The sequence below is a fragment of the Heteronotia binoei genome, chromosome 14 (genome assembly GCF_032191835.1).
Source record: "Heteronotia binoei isolate CCM8104 ecotype False Entrance Well chromosome 14, APGP_CSIRO_Hbin_v1, whole genome shotgun sequence".
In the NCBI taxonomy this organism is placed as follows: domain Eukaryota; kingdom Metazoa; phylum Chordata; class Lepidosauria; order Squamata; family Gekkonidae; genus Heteronotia; species Heteronotia binoei.
In genome coordinates this window covers 15,478,033-15,494,657 of record NC_083236.1, presented here as the reverse complement: position 1 = coordinate 15,494,657, position 16,625 = coordinate 15,478,033, and the positions used below count along the sequence as shown (strand labels likewise).

At 52.5% G+C, this 16,625-nt stretch overlaps 2 protein-coding genes across 10 annotated transcripts in view; both read right to left on the bottom strand.

Annotated features, from left to right (window-relative positions):
• Positions 1–16,625, bottom strand: part of LOC132582139 (protocadherin alpha-C2-like) — a 341,397-nt gene that overhangs the window by 140,431 nt on the left and 184,341 nt on the right. The gene's annotated exons all lie outside the window — the stretch shown is intronic.
• Positions 12,911–15,933, bottom strand: PCDHAC1 (protocadherin alpha subfamily C, 1). Its single transcript, XM_060254492.1, has one exon. The coding sequence runs from the start codon at positions 15,931–15,933 to the stop codon at positions 13,339–13,341; it is 2,595 nt and encodes an 864-aa protein (XP_060110475.1). The 3' UTR covers positions 12,911–13,338.

Here is a 16,625-nt window from a genome sequence, read left to right as displayed (position 1 = left end):
CACACACATATATAACATGCTTAAAAGTTAGCACTCAATGGTCTTAAGGATGCTTTCTTTGTATTTCTCCCATGGGATCCAGGGACCTGGGCAAAGGAAGCTCTGGCTCTCTCCTTCCTTCCCCAAGGGACTGGGGGGGAGCCTAAGCCAACAGAGGAGAGATGCTTGGCTCAGTAGTTCTGCTGTGCCATTGAGAGAGCCTTGCAAAGCAAGCTATTCTCCCCCCCTCCTCCCCATGGGAGGAGCCTCAGCCAATGGAGAAAATAGAGGTTTTGCTCTGTAGCTCCTGTGTAATTAAGCAAGCCTTGCAAAGCAAGCTGTTATGCAGAAGGAAGCAAGAGAAAGGGAGAAGAAAGCAGATGACAGCCAGTTGCTTGAGGGCCTGATAGGAGCCCTCCGGGGGCCTGATTCCGCCCCTGAACTGCATGTTCGACACCCCTGCCTTAGGACTTAGTGTCCTTAGGATTGCAGACTGAGAATGAGTCCAAATCTCTCTTTAGCCCTGAGCCCACCAACATGGCCCCATGGGGAAAAGATGTATAGAGGGCCAGATTGCTGAGGGCCAGATTGCTGGGTCTTCACTACAAAGACCGTATTACAAAAATAGATAATAATGTGATCACGATATAAATATATACTTGAACAAAATGCCGCCTTCATTACATCACCATTAGAATGTAGGGTTGCCAAGTCCCCTCTGACCACCACTAAGGGATGGGGGAGAAGGGCTGCCTGCTTCAGGTTGGGGAAACCCCAGAGATTTGAGGATGAATCCTGGGGAGGACAGCAGGCCCGTGGCTATGGGGGGGCCAGGCAGCTCCACCCAACCCCCTTCCACCTGTATGGCTACTCCTTTCCCCGCCACTCTTGCTGCTACCGCTCACCCCACCCCTTTCTCGCTGGTACACCCTGGCCGCCATTGCTCTCCCCGCTGCTCTCACTGCCCTGTTCTTGCTACCGCCGTTCTCCCCACTGCTCTTGCTGCCCTGTTCTCACTGCTCTTGCTGCTCTCCCTGCCGCTGCTCTCCCCACTCTTGGTGCCCTGATCTTGCCACTGCCACTCTCCTTGCACTCTTGCTACCCCATTCTTGCTGCCCCCGCTCTCCCCACTAATCTTGCTTCCCCATTCTTGCCTCTGCCGCTCTCCCCGCTGCCCTTGCTGCCCTGTTCTTGCCTCTGCTGCTCTCCCCACTGCCCTTGCTGCCCCATTCTTGCATCTGCCACTCTTCCCGCTGCCCTGTTCTTGCCTCTGCCGCTCTCCTCGCTGCCCTTGCTGCCCCATTCTTGCATCTGCCACTCTTGCCTCTGCCGCTCTCCTCGCTGCCCTTGCTGCCCCATTCTTGCATCTGCCACTCTTCCCGCTGCCCCTGCTGCCCTGTTCTTGCCTCTGCCGCTCTCCTCGCTGCCCTTGCTGCCCCATTCTTGCATCTGCCACTCTTCCCGTTGCCCCTGCTGCCCTGTTCTTGCCTCTGCCGCTCTCCTCGCTGCCCCTGCTGCCCTGTTCTTGCCTCTGCCGCTCTTCCCGCTGCCCTTGCTGCCCTGTTCTTGCCTCTGCCGCTCTCCCTGCTCTTTTCTTGCCTCTGCTGCTCTCCCCACTGCCCTTGCTGCCCTGTTCTTGCCTCTGCTGCTCTCCCCACAGCCCTTGCTGCCCCATTCTTGCCTCTGCCGCTCTCCCCACTGCCCTTGCTGCCCTGTTTTTGCCTCTGCCGCTCTCCCCGCTGCCCTTGCTGCCCCCTTCTTGCCTCTGCCACTTTCCCCGCTGCCCTTCTTGCCTCTGCCACTCTCCCCGCTGCCCTTGCTGCCCCTTTCTTGCCTCTGCCACTCTCCCCACTGCCCTTGCTGCCCTGTTTTTGCCTCTGCCACTTTCCCCGCTGCCCTTGCTGCCCCCTTCTTGCCTCTGCCGCTCTCCCCGCTGCCCTTGCTGCCCCCTTCTTGCCTCTGCCACTTTCCCCGCTGCCCTTGCTGCCCCCTTCTTGCCTCTGCCGCTCTCCCCGCTGCCCTTGCTGCCCCCTTCTTGCCTCTGCCACTTTCCCCGCTGCCCCCTTCTTGCCTCTGCCACTTTCCCCGCTGCCCTTGCTGCCCCCTTCTTGCCTCTGCCGCTCTCCCCGCTGCCCTTGCTGCCCCCTTCTTGCCTCTGCCACTCTCCGCACTGCCCTTGCTGCCCTGTTTTTGCCTCTGCCGCTCTCCCCGCTGCCCTTGCTGCCCCATTCTTGCCTCTGCTGCTCTCCCTGCTGCCCTTGCTGCCCTGTTCTTGCCGCCCCCGCTTTTGCCACTGTTGCTGCTGTCACAGCCCCCACTCTCCTGCCAACCCTTACTGTCACCGCCACTCTCTTTTATTTATTTTTTAAAGTGTGCGATGTCATTTTGGGCCCCAGGGCCTGTCCACCTAAGATTTCATTCCCTGGGCCCCCCACCTAAAATTTTCTGGCTACGAGCCAGGAGGACAGGGAGTGGGGCACAATGCCACAGAGTCCCCCCCCCCTTCAAAGCATCCATTTTGTCCAGGGGAACTGATATCTGTAGTCTAGAGATAAGCTGTAATTCCAGGGGACCCCCAGGTCGTACCTGGAGGCTGGCATCCCTAGCAGAAAGTGGTTAAGAAATCCAGTCCTCCACATGTGGTCTAAAAGGATTTTTTGCAGCAATATAGAGGTTGCTCACTTTCCTTCTTTTCAGCATGAAAAGAAAATGATATATCAAAAATGTTTCAAACACTAACAAAGAGCACTCTCTAAATCATAAACATTATTATTACTGCCGGTTGGAGTAATAATAATAGTAAAGTTGGGAGTCCCTTGGACTGCGAGAAGATCAAATCAGTCAGTCCCAAGGGAAATCAACCCAGACTGTTCCCTGGAAAGTCAGATGCTGAAGCTGAAGCTCAAATGCCACCCAATGAGAAGTGAACACTCCCTGGAGAAGATCCTGATGCTGGGAAAGACAGAGGGCAAAAGAAGAAGGGGACGGCAAAAGATGAGATGGCTGGACAGCATTACAAACATGAATTTGAGCAGACTTCGGAGGATGGTGGAAGACAGGAGGGCCTGGCGTGACTTTGTCCATGGGGTCACAAAGAGTCGGACTCGACTGTGCGACTGAACAACAGCAAAAAAAGTTGGAGGAAGATTTCAGACTTGGCTGAGCAGAGCAGTGGGATACTGGCTAGCTTCTCAGCAAATACTACAATCTCCTGTTATTTAACGCTTGGAATTTCACGCCACCGTCATGCTTTACATTGCTGAAACTGGACTGCAAATTAGATGTAGTAGTTAGACTAATCAATAGCTATTAGCACTTCCTTTTGAAGAGGAGCTCAACTCTCAAGTCCATCTGGGCCCTGACCTAGCAGTGGAAGGCAAGGAATAAATCTCACACATTCCCCCAAAGCCCTAGCTGGACAAAGGGAGTTCAGCTGCAATATTCCACTGGTTGGCTCCAAGTGGGCCAGTGCGGTCTCGCACCTGGTGTTGTCCCAGATGAAGGGCTTCTGAAGGACTTCTGCTCATTTCTATTCCACAGCTGCACACTCTGGCCCTGGTCAAACTGGCCTGTTTTGGTGTGCTCAGGCCCCTTCACTTGTCACAAAAGGGGATAGATTAGATGCTTCCAAATGTGTCCCCTTAATTCAGCATACAGTACAACGGCAAGCAAGTAATCAGCCTTAAGGCAGTGGCCTGCACTCTTCCTCAAAAGGGTACCATCCAGCACTATCTACTTCCAGTGTCATAGCTAAAGTGTCCTTTCATTTGATATTCGTTTTAAATCAGAGGTGAGGTGGATGCATAAATTAAGACATTCTTATTAAAAGAAACAAAGTTTACTAGTATAAAACATCAAGGGAAAGGTACTTGGAATAAATGAAAATAAACAATGCATTCTACATTACTCACTACATCCTTACAACTACATGGTTACTTCCAGGGCTTTATTTGAGCAGGAACGCACGGGAATGCAGTGCAGGCTGGCTTGGCATCAGAGGGTGTGGCCTAATATGCAAATGAGTTCCTGCTGGGCTTTTTCCGCAAAAAAAAGCCTTGGTTACTTCTAAGAATAGTGGTTCTTGGCTTTCTTGTTCCCAGAGAGCACAAAGACACGATGTTGACCTGTTGAGCTTGCGTACAAGATCAAAATATTCTTACATACAAGGTGTTAACTAACCAATACTGAGGTTAAATAGACTATTTCCTTCTAGATTTTCCCAGCTTACGGCAGGCAGTTCCTAATTGGATATAAGTTACAATGCATCATATCCTGTTTTCCAGTATGCAATATCTGTTAGCCCAATAACGGCTGGAATGTAAATGACTTGAATTCCAACACATTTCAAGTCTCTCAAAAAAAGAGAGGCACATCAGAGGATGTTTCAGGTCTATTCCCTTTCTAAGGTTCCATTCATAGGGTTGCCCACCTCCAGGCAGGGTCTAGCATTTCCCCAGAATTATGATTGATCTCCAGACTACAGAGATCAGTTCCTCTGCAGGGAGTGGCAGCTTCAGAGGTGGACTCTGTGGCATCACATCTCCACTGAGCTCTTTCCCCTCCCCAAACTCTCCAGGCCTTGCCCCCAACTTTGCAGCCTGGAACTGGCAATCCTGGTAAACCTCCACCCCCCAAAAAGTGAGTATTCATAAGAGTGATGATGAAGGGATCATATGAGCAGCTTCTGTATGGCCACTGCAGCGGGTAGCAGCGTCCAAAACATTTGTTCATATTTTTGAGGGACAGAGGTCTACAGATTGAGGGGTGGGAGTTGGCAAATGGGTCCAGACTTGATTCTCAATTGGCACTCTCCAAATGCCACCCCCTTCACTACTCTTCCCACCTGTGAAAAAAATTTGTGGTTACAAAACTGACCTCCACCCCAGATACTGGAATTCCAGTCCTAATGGGCAAAAATATAGCAGGGGATGCTAGCAGTGTTGCAAGCCGCCTGGAGAAAAAGTATCCTGACCCTTCTAACAGAGGCTTAATGGGATTTCACTAGCAGGTGATGGTGTTTATCTCCATAGAAGTCTCTATGAAAAAGACAGGGCATTTTTCTCCAGGCCCGTTGGCAACCCTATGCGCAAGCTGTCTGTGCACGGAAACATTCTCCACCCAACAGAGATAAACACGGGGCCAGTAAAGAGTCATAGCTGTGGAGCGAGGTAAGTCAAGAAGCAAATTTCACTTCCAAGCAGTGGTGACCCCCGTTTACTTTCCCTCAGTAACAAGTACCTGATTGTCATTTCTTTTTGACTTTTTTTGGAGGGGAGGGGGAATGTAACACTGGTGCTTACTGCTGGAATGAGAGTATAACTGCCGTCCACTTCTGACCCTGGGCAGTACAAGCCCCAATGACATGGATCCCACAGGGGAAGCTTACACACACACACACACACACACACACACTTTTTGCTCCTTCACGAGAGCACACTGCTAGGAGCCATCAGGGATGTAGTATGATGTAGCTGGACATGTGCATCTTTATGTGTGGTGCACACTTGCATGCATGGGAGAAACAAAATATAAGTGAACAAGAAAGATCATCTCAGTTTACTGGCAAGAGATGCATCAGAAAGAGCTTACTTGGGTAACAGCCTACTGTGTCAGCTGCACAAAATGAAAGTTATTGTTGCAAGCTTGACTGGGTGTTGGATGAAACCGGCACTGAAATCTAGCAGAGAGAGCAGCAGATGGACACAGTTGGGAATTGGCTGAAGCACATTGGGACCCCGGATCTCTCTCTCCCTCTGGGATACAAGTGCCTCTTTGTCTGCACCTGCATTCTATTTGCATATCTGTAAATAAAATACTACAAACCCACCATAAGTCTCTGGTGTTCCTTCCTGGTATGCTGTGTCCCTAGAACCTCTGGTTATGCACAGAAGGGATGGGGCGGAGAGGCACAGAATTCAGCATCCTCAGTAATTCAGCATGCATTACAGCTGGAAAAAGAGCTCTACAAATGTCTGAAGAATGGCTAGTGCTAAAGGAAGGATGCATTTGAAATGGGGTGCTGGATGAAAAAGAGCAGGATTTTATGCCCCACTTTCCTCTACCTTAAGGAATCTCGAAGTGGCTTACAATCTCCTCTTCCTCTCCCCACAACAGGCACTTTGTGAGGTGGGTGGGGCTGAAAGAGTTCTGAGAAGCGCGACTGACCCAAGGTCACCCAGCAGCCTTCATGGAGAGGAGTGGGGAATTAAACCCGGTTCTTCAGATTACAGCCCACTGCTCTTAACCACTACACCATGCTAGCTGATACCATGGACTGCCAAAAAAAGACAAACAAGTGGGTTCTAGGTTAAATCAACCATGAATTCTCCCTAGAAACTAAAATGATTAAATGAAGGCTATCGTAGTTTAGACACATTATGAGAAGACAAGAGTCATTGGAAAAAAAACAATAATGCTAAGAAAAGGTGAAAGCAGCAAGAAAAGAGGAAGACTCAACCTGAGAGGGATGGACTCAATCGGTGAAGCCACGGCCTTCAGTTGGCAAGACCTGAGCAAGACTGTTAATGAGCTGAGGATGCTTTAGAGGACATTAACTCATAGAGTCATGATAACTCAGAAGTGACTTAACTCACGCTTACAAAGGAAGGATGAATGAGCAGGGCTGTAGGCTTTGGCACACTGCATAACAGCCCTTTCTTCCCACTGCCTGCCAGAAGCAGAATGTCCTACTCCGCATAAACACGCCTGTGTCTATTTAGCATCAGAGTAACATCTCATCGATTGCCAGCTTTTGCGTTGCTCAGCTGGATGGCATCCATTTTTGCTCCTTCTTCCCAGAACGGCCTGCTAGTAGCCACACCCTACGGCCATTGGTGTCAGCATAGCATTCTGCCCAAGACGCAGGCAGAGGCCTAAGCATCATGGCTTGAAAGACAAACACACCCTGGCTTGTGCACTTGAGCGTGCAACCTGATGAAGAGTTTGGCAAAACTTGAAAGCTTGCGCACTATTTTGTTCAGGCGGGCAGTTGTGTTGGTTTGAAGCAGCAGAACAAAATTTGACACCACTGGCACCTTCCTGGAAGCTAACCCTGCCCCTATCTATATGTAATGGTTGAAGAGGTTTTGTTTCACTGTATCTGATGAAGTGTGCATGCACACAAAAGCTTATACCTTGAATTAAAAGCGTTGTTGGTCTTAAAGGTGCCACTAGACTCAAACTTTGTTCCGCTGTTTTGTGTCATTTTGGTTGGTCTTAATAAAAGGCATGCCATGGCTTTTGGCTTTGGACTAAGCTATAGATTGTTGTGACTTTTGGTAACCCCCATGCACATTTTACAGAATTCTACCAGGTCCACGAATTCCATATTCTGTGCAACCAAAAAGAATTTTTTTAAAGCTCAGAGTACTTGGGTGGTGACATGCTTTCCACTGCACACCACAGGGCACATAGATGGTGGTGGTATTGGATTTATATTCCGCCCTCCACTCTGAAGAGTCTCAGAGCGGCTCACAATCTCCTTTACCTTCCTCCCCCACAACAGACACCCTGTGAGGTAGATGAAGATATTGGATTTATATCCCACCCTCCACTTCGAAGAGTCTCAGAGTGGCTCACAATCTTCTTTACCTCCCCCCCCCCACAACAGACACCCTGTGAGGTAGATGAAGATATTGGATTTATATCCCACCCTCCACTTCGAAGAGTCTCAGAGCGGCTCACAATCTCCTTTACCTTCCTCCCCCACAACAGACACCCTGTGAGGTGGGTGGGGCTGAGAGGGCTCTCCCAGTAGCTGCCCTTTCAAGGACAACCTCTGCCAGAGCTATGGCTGACCCAGGGCCATCCCAGCAGGTGCAAGTGGAGGAGAGGGTAATCAAACCCGGTTCTCCCAGATAAGAGTCCGCACACTTAACCACTACTCCAAACTGGCACCAAACATAGATGAGTGTGAAATCATGGTGTGTCTGTCTCAGCTCCATCTCACTTCCTCTACCAAAATTCTATATGCAGATCTATTTTTGAAAACTGGCCTTGATTTCAGAGACCGACACTGCAGATCACACATTCCATCGGCACGCCTAAGTCCCACACCCAAACAATACTGAATTTAAAAAAGAAAATACAGACAAAGCAAAGTCAACTAATTAAAAATCATTCTTTTATTTCCTTTCATCTAGGTTAAATGGACTTGGATGTGCTCCATCCTGCCTTTCAGTTGTGAGAAAGTGTAGATTCTAATATTGCCAGCCGGATGAACAAATATTTGCAGCCATATCCGATTCAATATTTACTGAGAAATGTCCCATTGATGTCAAGGCATATTGTCCAAGGAGGTACACTCAGGATTGTGCTCCTAAAGAAATGTGTGTGTACAGATCTCAGCACAAAGAGCTCAAGCTTTCCGTGAGCGCTGCAAAGAACAAATAGCTGAAAAGGTCAGGTTAAGTTTCCCTTGTATAGCTGTACCATTATTACTGTTGTTATTACTATTACTATCACTCATAAGAATAAATGAGAATCAAAAGCTTGTATCAGAGCAGAAATCAATCAATAAGTTGCCCAGCACTGCATGGTTGCAGACTGACTCCATTAGAACACTGGTATCGATCCGCAAACCTCCTGATTTAATTTCTGTTCCAAAGGAAATTCAGGACACAATTAGATGGAACATGAAATGCAAAGTTGCGTTTAAAGAAACAGCCCTGTGGTGAGTGACTGATCTACTGAAATGTTTCTTGGCTGTCTTGTCCCTTCACAGTAGGCCCCATCCCTCTATAATGGCCAACTGCCCGCAGCACCCTTATCCCAAGAGCTGCCCTACCTATGCTCACGGTAGCCAATGTTATGAGAAACACTCAGTGGAGGTGGATCTATTCCACTAAGCTAGGAGCTTTCCCAGTGTTAGGAAATTGCCAGCCTCCAGGGGGTGGCTAGAGATCTCCCAGCGTTACAACTGGTCTCCAGACAACACGGATCAGTTTCCCCTGAAGAAAATAGAGATCAGTTCCCCATGGCTACTTTTGAAGGTGGACTGAATTGCATTATGTCCCACTTGGGCGCCTTCCCTCTCAAACACCATCCTTCCCAGGCTCCAATCCCCAAATCTTCAGGTATTTGTCAACCCAGATCTGGATACCCTACCTAGAGGGAAAAAGCCTTCCCCTCAGGCAAGACATGGCGAGCATCTTGTGTCAGGGGACACTTTTTCCATCAGATCAAGGGGTCTCTGCTCATGCAATGGACCCACAAGATCCAACATCAGGGCATGAGATATATCAGAAGCAGAAGTTCCAGACACGGAAGAGAGAAATTGGTACCGTGGGGGGGGGGGGCAGCTCCATAATTTTTGTCCATCTAGTTCTGCCCTCAGATAGGAAAACTGTGCTCAGTTCCACCAAAGTTCTGTCGACTCCAGTGATAAAGATAAGCACACATTTCTCTCTCCCACTTAAATCAATGTGATTTAAGCACACATTGGCCAGGTGATGCCTTTTTCCTCTAAGCACTTTAAAACTTGAATGGAGCCAGATGGCACTGGATTGCAATATTTTATTCTGCATGCGGGGAGCAATACTTGGCAATCAAAATCTCTTGACAATAATACTGATGACCAACCCAAAGCAGCAAAGTTTTTTTTAGCTGGCAATTCACAGCTGACTTATGGCAAACACACAGGTTTTCAAGGCCAGAGATGTTCAGAGGTAGTTTACCACTGCCTGACTCTGGGCAGCAACCATGGACTTCCTTGATGGTCTCCTGTTCAAATTCTAACCAGGGCTGATCCAGCTTAGCTAAGGTCAGGGCAGTGAAGAATACACTTCCATGGAATACACTTCCATGGAAGTGCTATGGAAATACTGGGATTCTTTTCTTTCCTTCTTACCTTTGATTAGTCCTCAGTTTCTGTTTGGTCAAGCAACCGGTTTATATGTCTCAGGCTTCTCACCTCCTGATTAGATTCGTTTTTTGAAAAATCAACAGTATATCAAGGAATGGTATGACAGTTAAGGGTGCGAATCTGGAAATCCCAGAGCCAAATCCTAAATAATCTGCCTACCTCTCAGTGGCCATATCATAGAGCTGGATCCTGGCCAGGCTGCCCATTGGCTGCTTGGGGCAGGCAAAGAAGCTGACTACCATTCCTTGTAGGACCACACCATTGCTGGCTGCATCCAAGCTGAGCTTAGAGCTGGCCAAAAACAGAAGGGGGGGGGAGTCCAAGAGGGGATGGGTGTATGTTGCCTGGGGCAACAAGACACCTTGTCCTGGGTGACCCTGGGCCAGTCATGCACTCTTGGCATAACCTACTATACAGCAGTGTTGTGAGGATATAATGGACGTGAGGAGAGGAGAGGAAGCCCACTCCTTCAAGCTGCTGTTAGCCATGGCAGGGTGGAAAAACATTTTTATCTCACCAGCCCTTCACCTGCTCAAGATGGCACAAAGGGGTCCTCTTTTCCCTTTCCTACCTGGAGAATCGCTTAAGTTTAGAGAAAGTGACTGGCCCAAGGTCACCAGCTGAATGGGAACTTGAATCTACACTCCTCATCTTAACACACTAACCACTACTCAATACTCACATACATGAGATACCCTGAAGCAGTCATGCTACACACTTGTACAGATTCATTATGAGTTTGTGTTGATTGATGGGATTCTAGTGTGAAAAAACAGACTTTATCAGGATGAAGTAGGCCAACAAAATAATATGCACATGTAAAGTTCTTTGAAAACTATACAAATACCTATTAACTAGTGCCATTTTACTTCTCGTTTGAACATCCGTGCCTGAAGAACACACTCCCTAGATTTTTCAGCTGCTAAGGGTTGTAATTGCAATGGACTGGGATCAGTACTCAGTCTTGCTGAAATACTTGAGGCATAGAAGCATGGAAATTTTTGTCGAATCACCTTAACACTGGAACACATGAAGCTGCTTTCTATGAAGCCAGACCACTGATCTATCAAGGTCAGTCTTGCGTACTCTGACCAGTGGCTCTCCAGGGTTTCAAGGTTTTTTGTTTACTACCTGATCCTTTTAACTGCAAATATCAAGGACTGAACCTGAGCCCTTCTGCATGCCAAGCAGATGTTCTATCATTGACCCCCAGCCCATGACCCTACTTCCACTCCCCCATGACCAAAATGGACTTGCCCAGGATTTTCAACAGGCATGCCACTCCTTCAAGGAAACACATTTAAAACATAAGCGAGTGAAGGGTGTGAGTACATCAGAGTACTTCTAGAACCAAGATGGGTTGGCTGCAGTCTGACTACAATCCCCATAATTCACTGATGCTCAAATTTACAAAATGAACAAGTGTATACTCAGTGGCTAAGATATAATGATTCTGTATTAAAATGTCCACTACTGCTTAAGAGTGCAAGTGTCCCAGCATCTTTTGCAAGACTATCAGCAACCAATTACCCAAAATTTCTGGTAGGTGATCTCCCAAAAACTGAACTTTATCTCCCCTTCTACTCTCCTATAAGATGCCATTTTGCTAGTGGCATGTTGCAGTTCCCAATAGCAATATCACCAAAAAACTCCACATAGTGAAAAATAATTCAGAACTGTTCGTCATTCTGCTTCCTGACGAGACTTCTGTATAGTAGGAACAGTTCTGCTGGATCAAATCAGTGGTTCACCTAATCTAGCATCATGACTGGCAGTTACTCTGGCAGGACAACAACAGGACACGGAGGCCAAGGCCTTCCCCTGATGCTGCCTCAGAATGTGGAGGTTCCCTTTAGTCAACACGGCTAGTAGCCACTGGTGGAGCTTGCCTCCACAAATCCTATTTTTAAGCCATCATGATATCCTCTGACGGTGAATTCCACATTTCAACCGCTCATGGAATACTTTTCTTGGTTTTTTTTTCATCCACTGGCCATTTATTAAGTGAACGTGAATTCTAGTATTTTGTGGGAGGAAGAAAAAACTTATCACCACATATTTTTTTCTTCTCTAAGCATAATTTTAAAAATCTCTATTATGCCCTCTCTTTTAGCCATATTTTTGTTAGGATGAAAAGTCTCAGACTTTCAAACTTTTCTTCATAGGAAAGTGCTCCAACCCATTAACCACCTCAGTCAACCCCTTCTGTAGTCTCTCCAGCTCTGCAATATCCTTTTTGAGATGGCAACCAGAACGGCACACAATATTCCAGCTGAGCCTGCACTGTAGTTTTATACAGATACATTGTAATATGGGCAGATTGAGGTAGGTACCATATTGGTCTGAAGCAGCAGAACAAAGCTTGAGTCCAGTGACATCTTTAAGACCAAAAAAGTTTTATTCTGGGTATCAGCTTTCACGTGCCTGCAGACAAAAGTTTATGCCCAGAACTAAACTTGTTGATCTTAAAGGTGCCACTGGATTCAAACTTTGTTATAATGCAGGCAATTATTTCCAGCACCTTTCCTAGTAATCCCCAGTATGGAATTTGCCTTTTCCCCCCACTGCTTCACATTATGTCAATATTTTCATTTTGCTATCCATTTTGACCCTCCCTCTCAGTTTCAGCAAGTTCAAGTCCTATTATGTAAAGTTGGAATTTTTATTCCTATTCTCTGCTTCCTGCCATTTAAACAATTTTTAATCCATAAATTGATCAATCCCCTCATCTCATAATAGCTATGATTATCCAGGAAACTTTAGTGAAGCACCTTGTCAAAAGCCTTTTAGAAGTTCCAGTTTACGTTTGCTTAGTTCCAATTTATGTTTGCTTAGTTTCCCAAAAGTAGTGAGGTAGGACTTTTTTACATTATTTCATTTCATTTTTAGTGCAAGTTTTATCTAAGAAGCTTTTTGGTTGACAGATTCAGTCCTGCAATGTATAACCATTTCAGTAACATTCTTAACTAGTACAAAGAATTCAAATTTCCCAGGCTTTTTCTTGAACAATGCTGAGGAAGCCAGGGTGCACTGAGTACCAAACTAAAGGTGGAGGCACTCAAAGTGTCATTTCCTCCTAACTGAAAACAGCTGACTGCATCATACCCACAGTGCACCTGGGGAGCATAAGAAGCGCCCTGAAGTGGTCCAGCATCCTGTTGCCACCTGTGACCAGACTTATCTCATGTATTCAGAACAGGCCTCTGAATACATAGAGGCTCCCTTGAGCTGTCCTATCTGATAGCCATGTAGAGACCATTGAAATCCCAGGAATGCCACTTCTAAAGTTCCCACCGCATTCAAAGCCCCCCCCCCCCCGCACTCACTCCCTTCTGCCTGTCCAGAAGCCACAGTCCACCAAGCTTCACTTGCCTCCTCAAGGTATAGCCTCAAGGAAAAGAGGGGGGTAGGTGGACTCTGGCCTGCAGATTGTATGTTCTCTGCCCTACAGGGGGAGATTTAAAGGGGCGGTATTCAGGCTTGCTTTCATCCTCAAATCACTTCCTTGGTGTTGAGCCCGGGATCAGAAAGGCCACGCAAAGCTCCCGGGTGCCCCCTCTGCCCTCCCCGGCCCTGCAACCCTTCCCAAGCGGGCTTACCACCAGGATGGCGTTGAAGTGGTCGCTCTTCACTTTCTGCACCTGGATGCAGGAGGCGGGCACTTGCAAGAGGTTGCCGGCCCCTTTGGCCAGGTTCCCGGCGGCGGCGGCGGCGTCGCCATTGGGCACCACGAGGTTGTTGTTGCTGGGCCCCACGCCCAGCGCCGCCCGGTACAGGTAGGTGTGCGTGAGTTTGCCCATGCCGGCGATCTCCACCATCTCGGGGGTGAAGTGGGAGCCGGGCAGCATGCGCACGTTGTAGCGGTACTTCTCGTAGTCGTCGGCGGGGCAGCAGCAGCCGGCGCATGCGCAGCAGCGGGCGGGCCTGGCGTGCAGGAGGCGCAGGGCGAGCAGCACGAGCAGGAAGGCCAGGAAGACGCACGAGAGGCAGCCGAGGGCCACGATCAGGTAGAAGTTGAGGCGGGAGAGGGGCTGCGGGCCGGCGCGGGCCTCGAGGCCGTCGTCGAAGTCGGGCAGGGCCTGGGGCAGCGCGTCGGCCAGCAGGACGCCCAGGGTGAGGGAGGCGGAGAGGGGCGGCTCGCCGCGGTCCTTCACCAGCACCACCACCTTGTGCTTGGGCGCGTCGCTGGAGCGCAGGGCGCGGGCCGTGCGCACCTCGCCGGCGTCGGGGGAGACGCGGAAGAGGGTGGCGTCGGAGGCCTGCAGCAGGTGGTAGGAGAGCCAGGCGTTCTGGCCGCTGTCCGGGTCGTGGGCTACCACTTTGGTGACCAGGTAGTCGGCGTCGGCCAGGCGGGGCACCACCTCCACGGCCACCGAGCCGTTCCTCGACGCCGCCGGGTAGAGGATGACGGGCGGGTTGTCGTTGAGGTCCAGGACGGAGATGCTGACGAGGAAGGCGGCGGCCAGGGCCGGGGAGCCGTGGTCGTGGGCCTCCACCTGGAAGTGGAAGCTCTGCAGGCGCTCGAAGTCGAAGGGGCCCTTGGCGTAGACGGTGCCCGCGACGGCGTCGATGGCCAGGTAGGTGGAGAGGGCGCTGCCCTGCACCTCGGTGTCGCGCAGCACGTAGGAGACGCGGCCGTTGTCGCCCAGGTCCGGGTCGGCGGCGGAGACGTGGAAGAGGGAGGCGCCGGGCGGGTTGTTCTCGGCCACCTCCACCTCGCGCCGCTGGGTGAGGAAGCGCGGCGGGTTGTCGTTCACGTCGGCGACCTGCAGGCGCAGCGTCTTGCGGCTGGCCATGGGCGGCGCGCCCAGGTCGGAGGCGGTGAGGGTGACGTTGTACTCGGCCACCCGCTCGCGGTCCAGGAGGCCGCTGGTGACCAGCGTGTAGTAGCTGTCGAAGGAGGCCTTGAGCTGGAAGGGCAGCTGGGTGGGCAGCTGGCAGATGACGCGCCCGTTCTCGCCCGGGTCGCGGTCGGTGATGCTCAGCAGGGCCACGACGGTGCCCAGCGGCGAGTCCTCGGGGACGGGGCTGGAGAGGGAGGTGACCACGATCTCGGGCGCGTGGTTGTTCACGTCGGTGATGTCCACCAGCAGCTTGGCCAGGCCCGAGAGGGGGAAGAGGCCGCGGTCGCGGGCCTCCACGAAGAGCTCCAGCGGGGGCGTGTGGCCCTCGAGCGGGCCGTCGAGGCGCACCTGGCCGCTCTGCGGGTCGAGGCGGAAGAGGCGGCGCAGCTGGGCGGGGGTGCTGTTGCTGAAGGCGTAGCGCACCTCGCCGTTGGCGCCCTCGTCGGGGTCGGTGGCGCGCACCTGGGTGACGGGCGTGCCGGCGGGGGAGGTCTCCAGGACGCTGGCGCGGTAGACGGAGTGCTCGAAGAGGGGCGCGTTGTCGTTGGTGTCCAGGACGGTGACGAGCACGTGGGCGCTGCCGGAGCGGGCGGGGCTGCCGCCGTCGAGGGCGGTGAGGACGAGGCGGTGGGCGGCCTGGCGCTCGCGGTCGAGGGGCTGCTCGAGCACCAGCTCCGGGTAGGAGGTGCCGTCGGCGCGGGCCTGCATGGCCAGGCCGAAGTGGGGGTCGGGGCTGAGGGCGTAGGTGCGCACGCCGTTGGGGCCCTCGTCGGGGTCGTGGGCGCTAGGCAGCGCGAAGCGGGCCCCGGCCGCCAGGAACTCGGCCACGCGCAGGTGGTGCTCCGGCAGCGGGAAGCGGGGCGCGTGGTCGTTGACGTCGAGGACGCGGACGCGCAGCTTGTGCAACTCCAGCGGGCTCTCCAGCACCAGCTCGTAGGAGAGGGCGCACGAGGGCTGCAGCGCGCAGATGGCCTCGCGGTCCACCGGCTCGCCCACCGCCAGCGCCCCGCCGCCGCCCGCCTCCAGCACGAAGTAGGCCGGCCCCGCGCCCCCCACCAGCCGCCCCTTGCGCGCCTCCAGCGCCGCCGCCTCCAGGCCCAGGTCGCGGGCCACGTTGCCCACCGGCGTGCCGCGCGGCGACTCCTCGGCCACCGAGTACTCCACCTGGCCCGGCCCCGGCGCCACCGCCGCCGCCCGGCGCGACATCAGGCAGCAGCAGCAGCAGCACGCCAGCACCAGGAGCCGCATGCTGCCCTCAGCTCCCCCCGCGGCCCGCCGCCAGCCCCGGCAAGCACATCGTCCGGCGGGACGCCGCCGCCACCGCCTAGCGCGGCCCCGCACAGCCGCCCGCCGCCGCCGCCTCCATCGCTCGGCTCCCTTCGCCTCGCCTTGTGCTGAGCCAGCGCCGCCGAGTCCCCGGCAGGGCGGCCGCCGCGTCACGTGAGAGCCGGGCAGCCGGCGGGGACACAGCGCCGCTTAGGGGCCGCCGCGCCAACTGCAGCGCCGCGCCCTGCCCTGCCTGGCCGCTCTGCCGCCGCCGCCGCCACTCCTCGCCTCCCTCGCCACGCCCCGCCCCAGGAGAGGCTGCGAGGCGCCGGCGCGTCCCGGGCCTGCGCGGCTCGAAAGGCCCTGAGCTCAGCAGGGAGGGAGGCGAGAAGCGGCCAAGCCTGCCCCACGAGCCCTCCGGCGCCCCTGAGAAGGACCTCCGATGATAGCCCTTGCTTGGGGCCATTCGGGAGAGCACTGCCGGAGTGGGCTCCCTGCCCCAAGGGCGCCCAGACAAGGCCTTCGCCGGCCAGGTAGCGGCTCCTCGTCAGCCTCCCCGCTTGAGACAAACCACAGGCAGGTGGGACCTGCCCGGCTTGAAAGCCCTTCGGGGCTCGTGCTGCGACCTTGGCACGGCGGCCAGAAGCGCTCCTCCATCCAAACGGCCCAGCCGG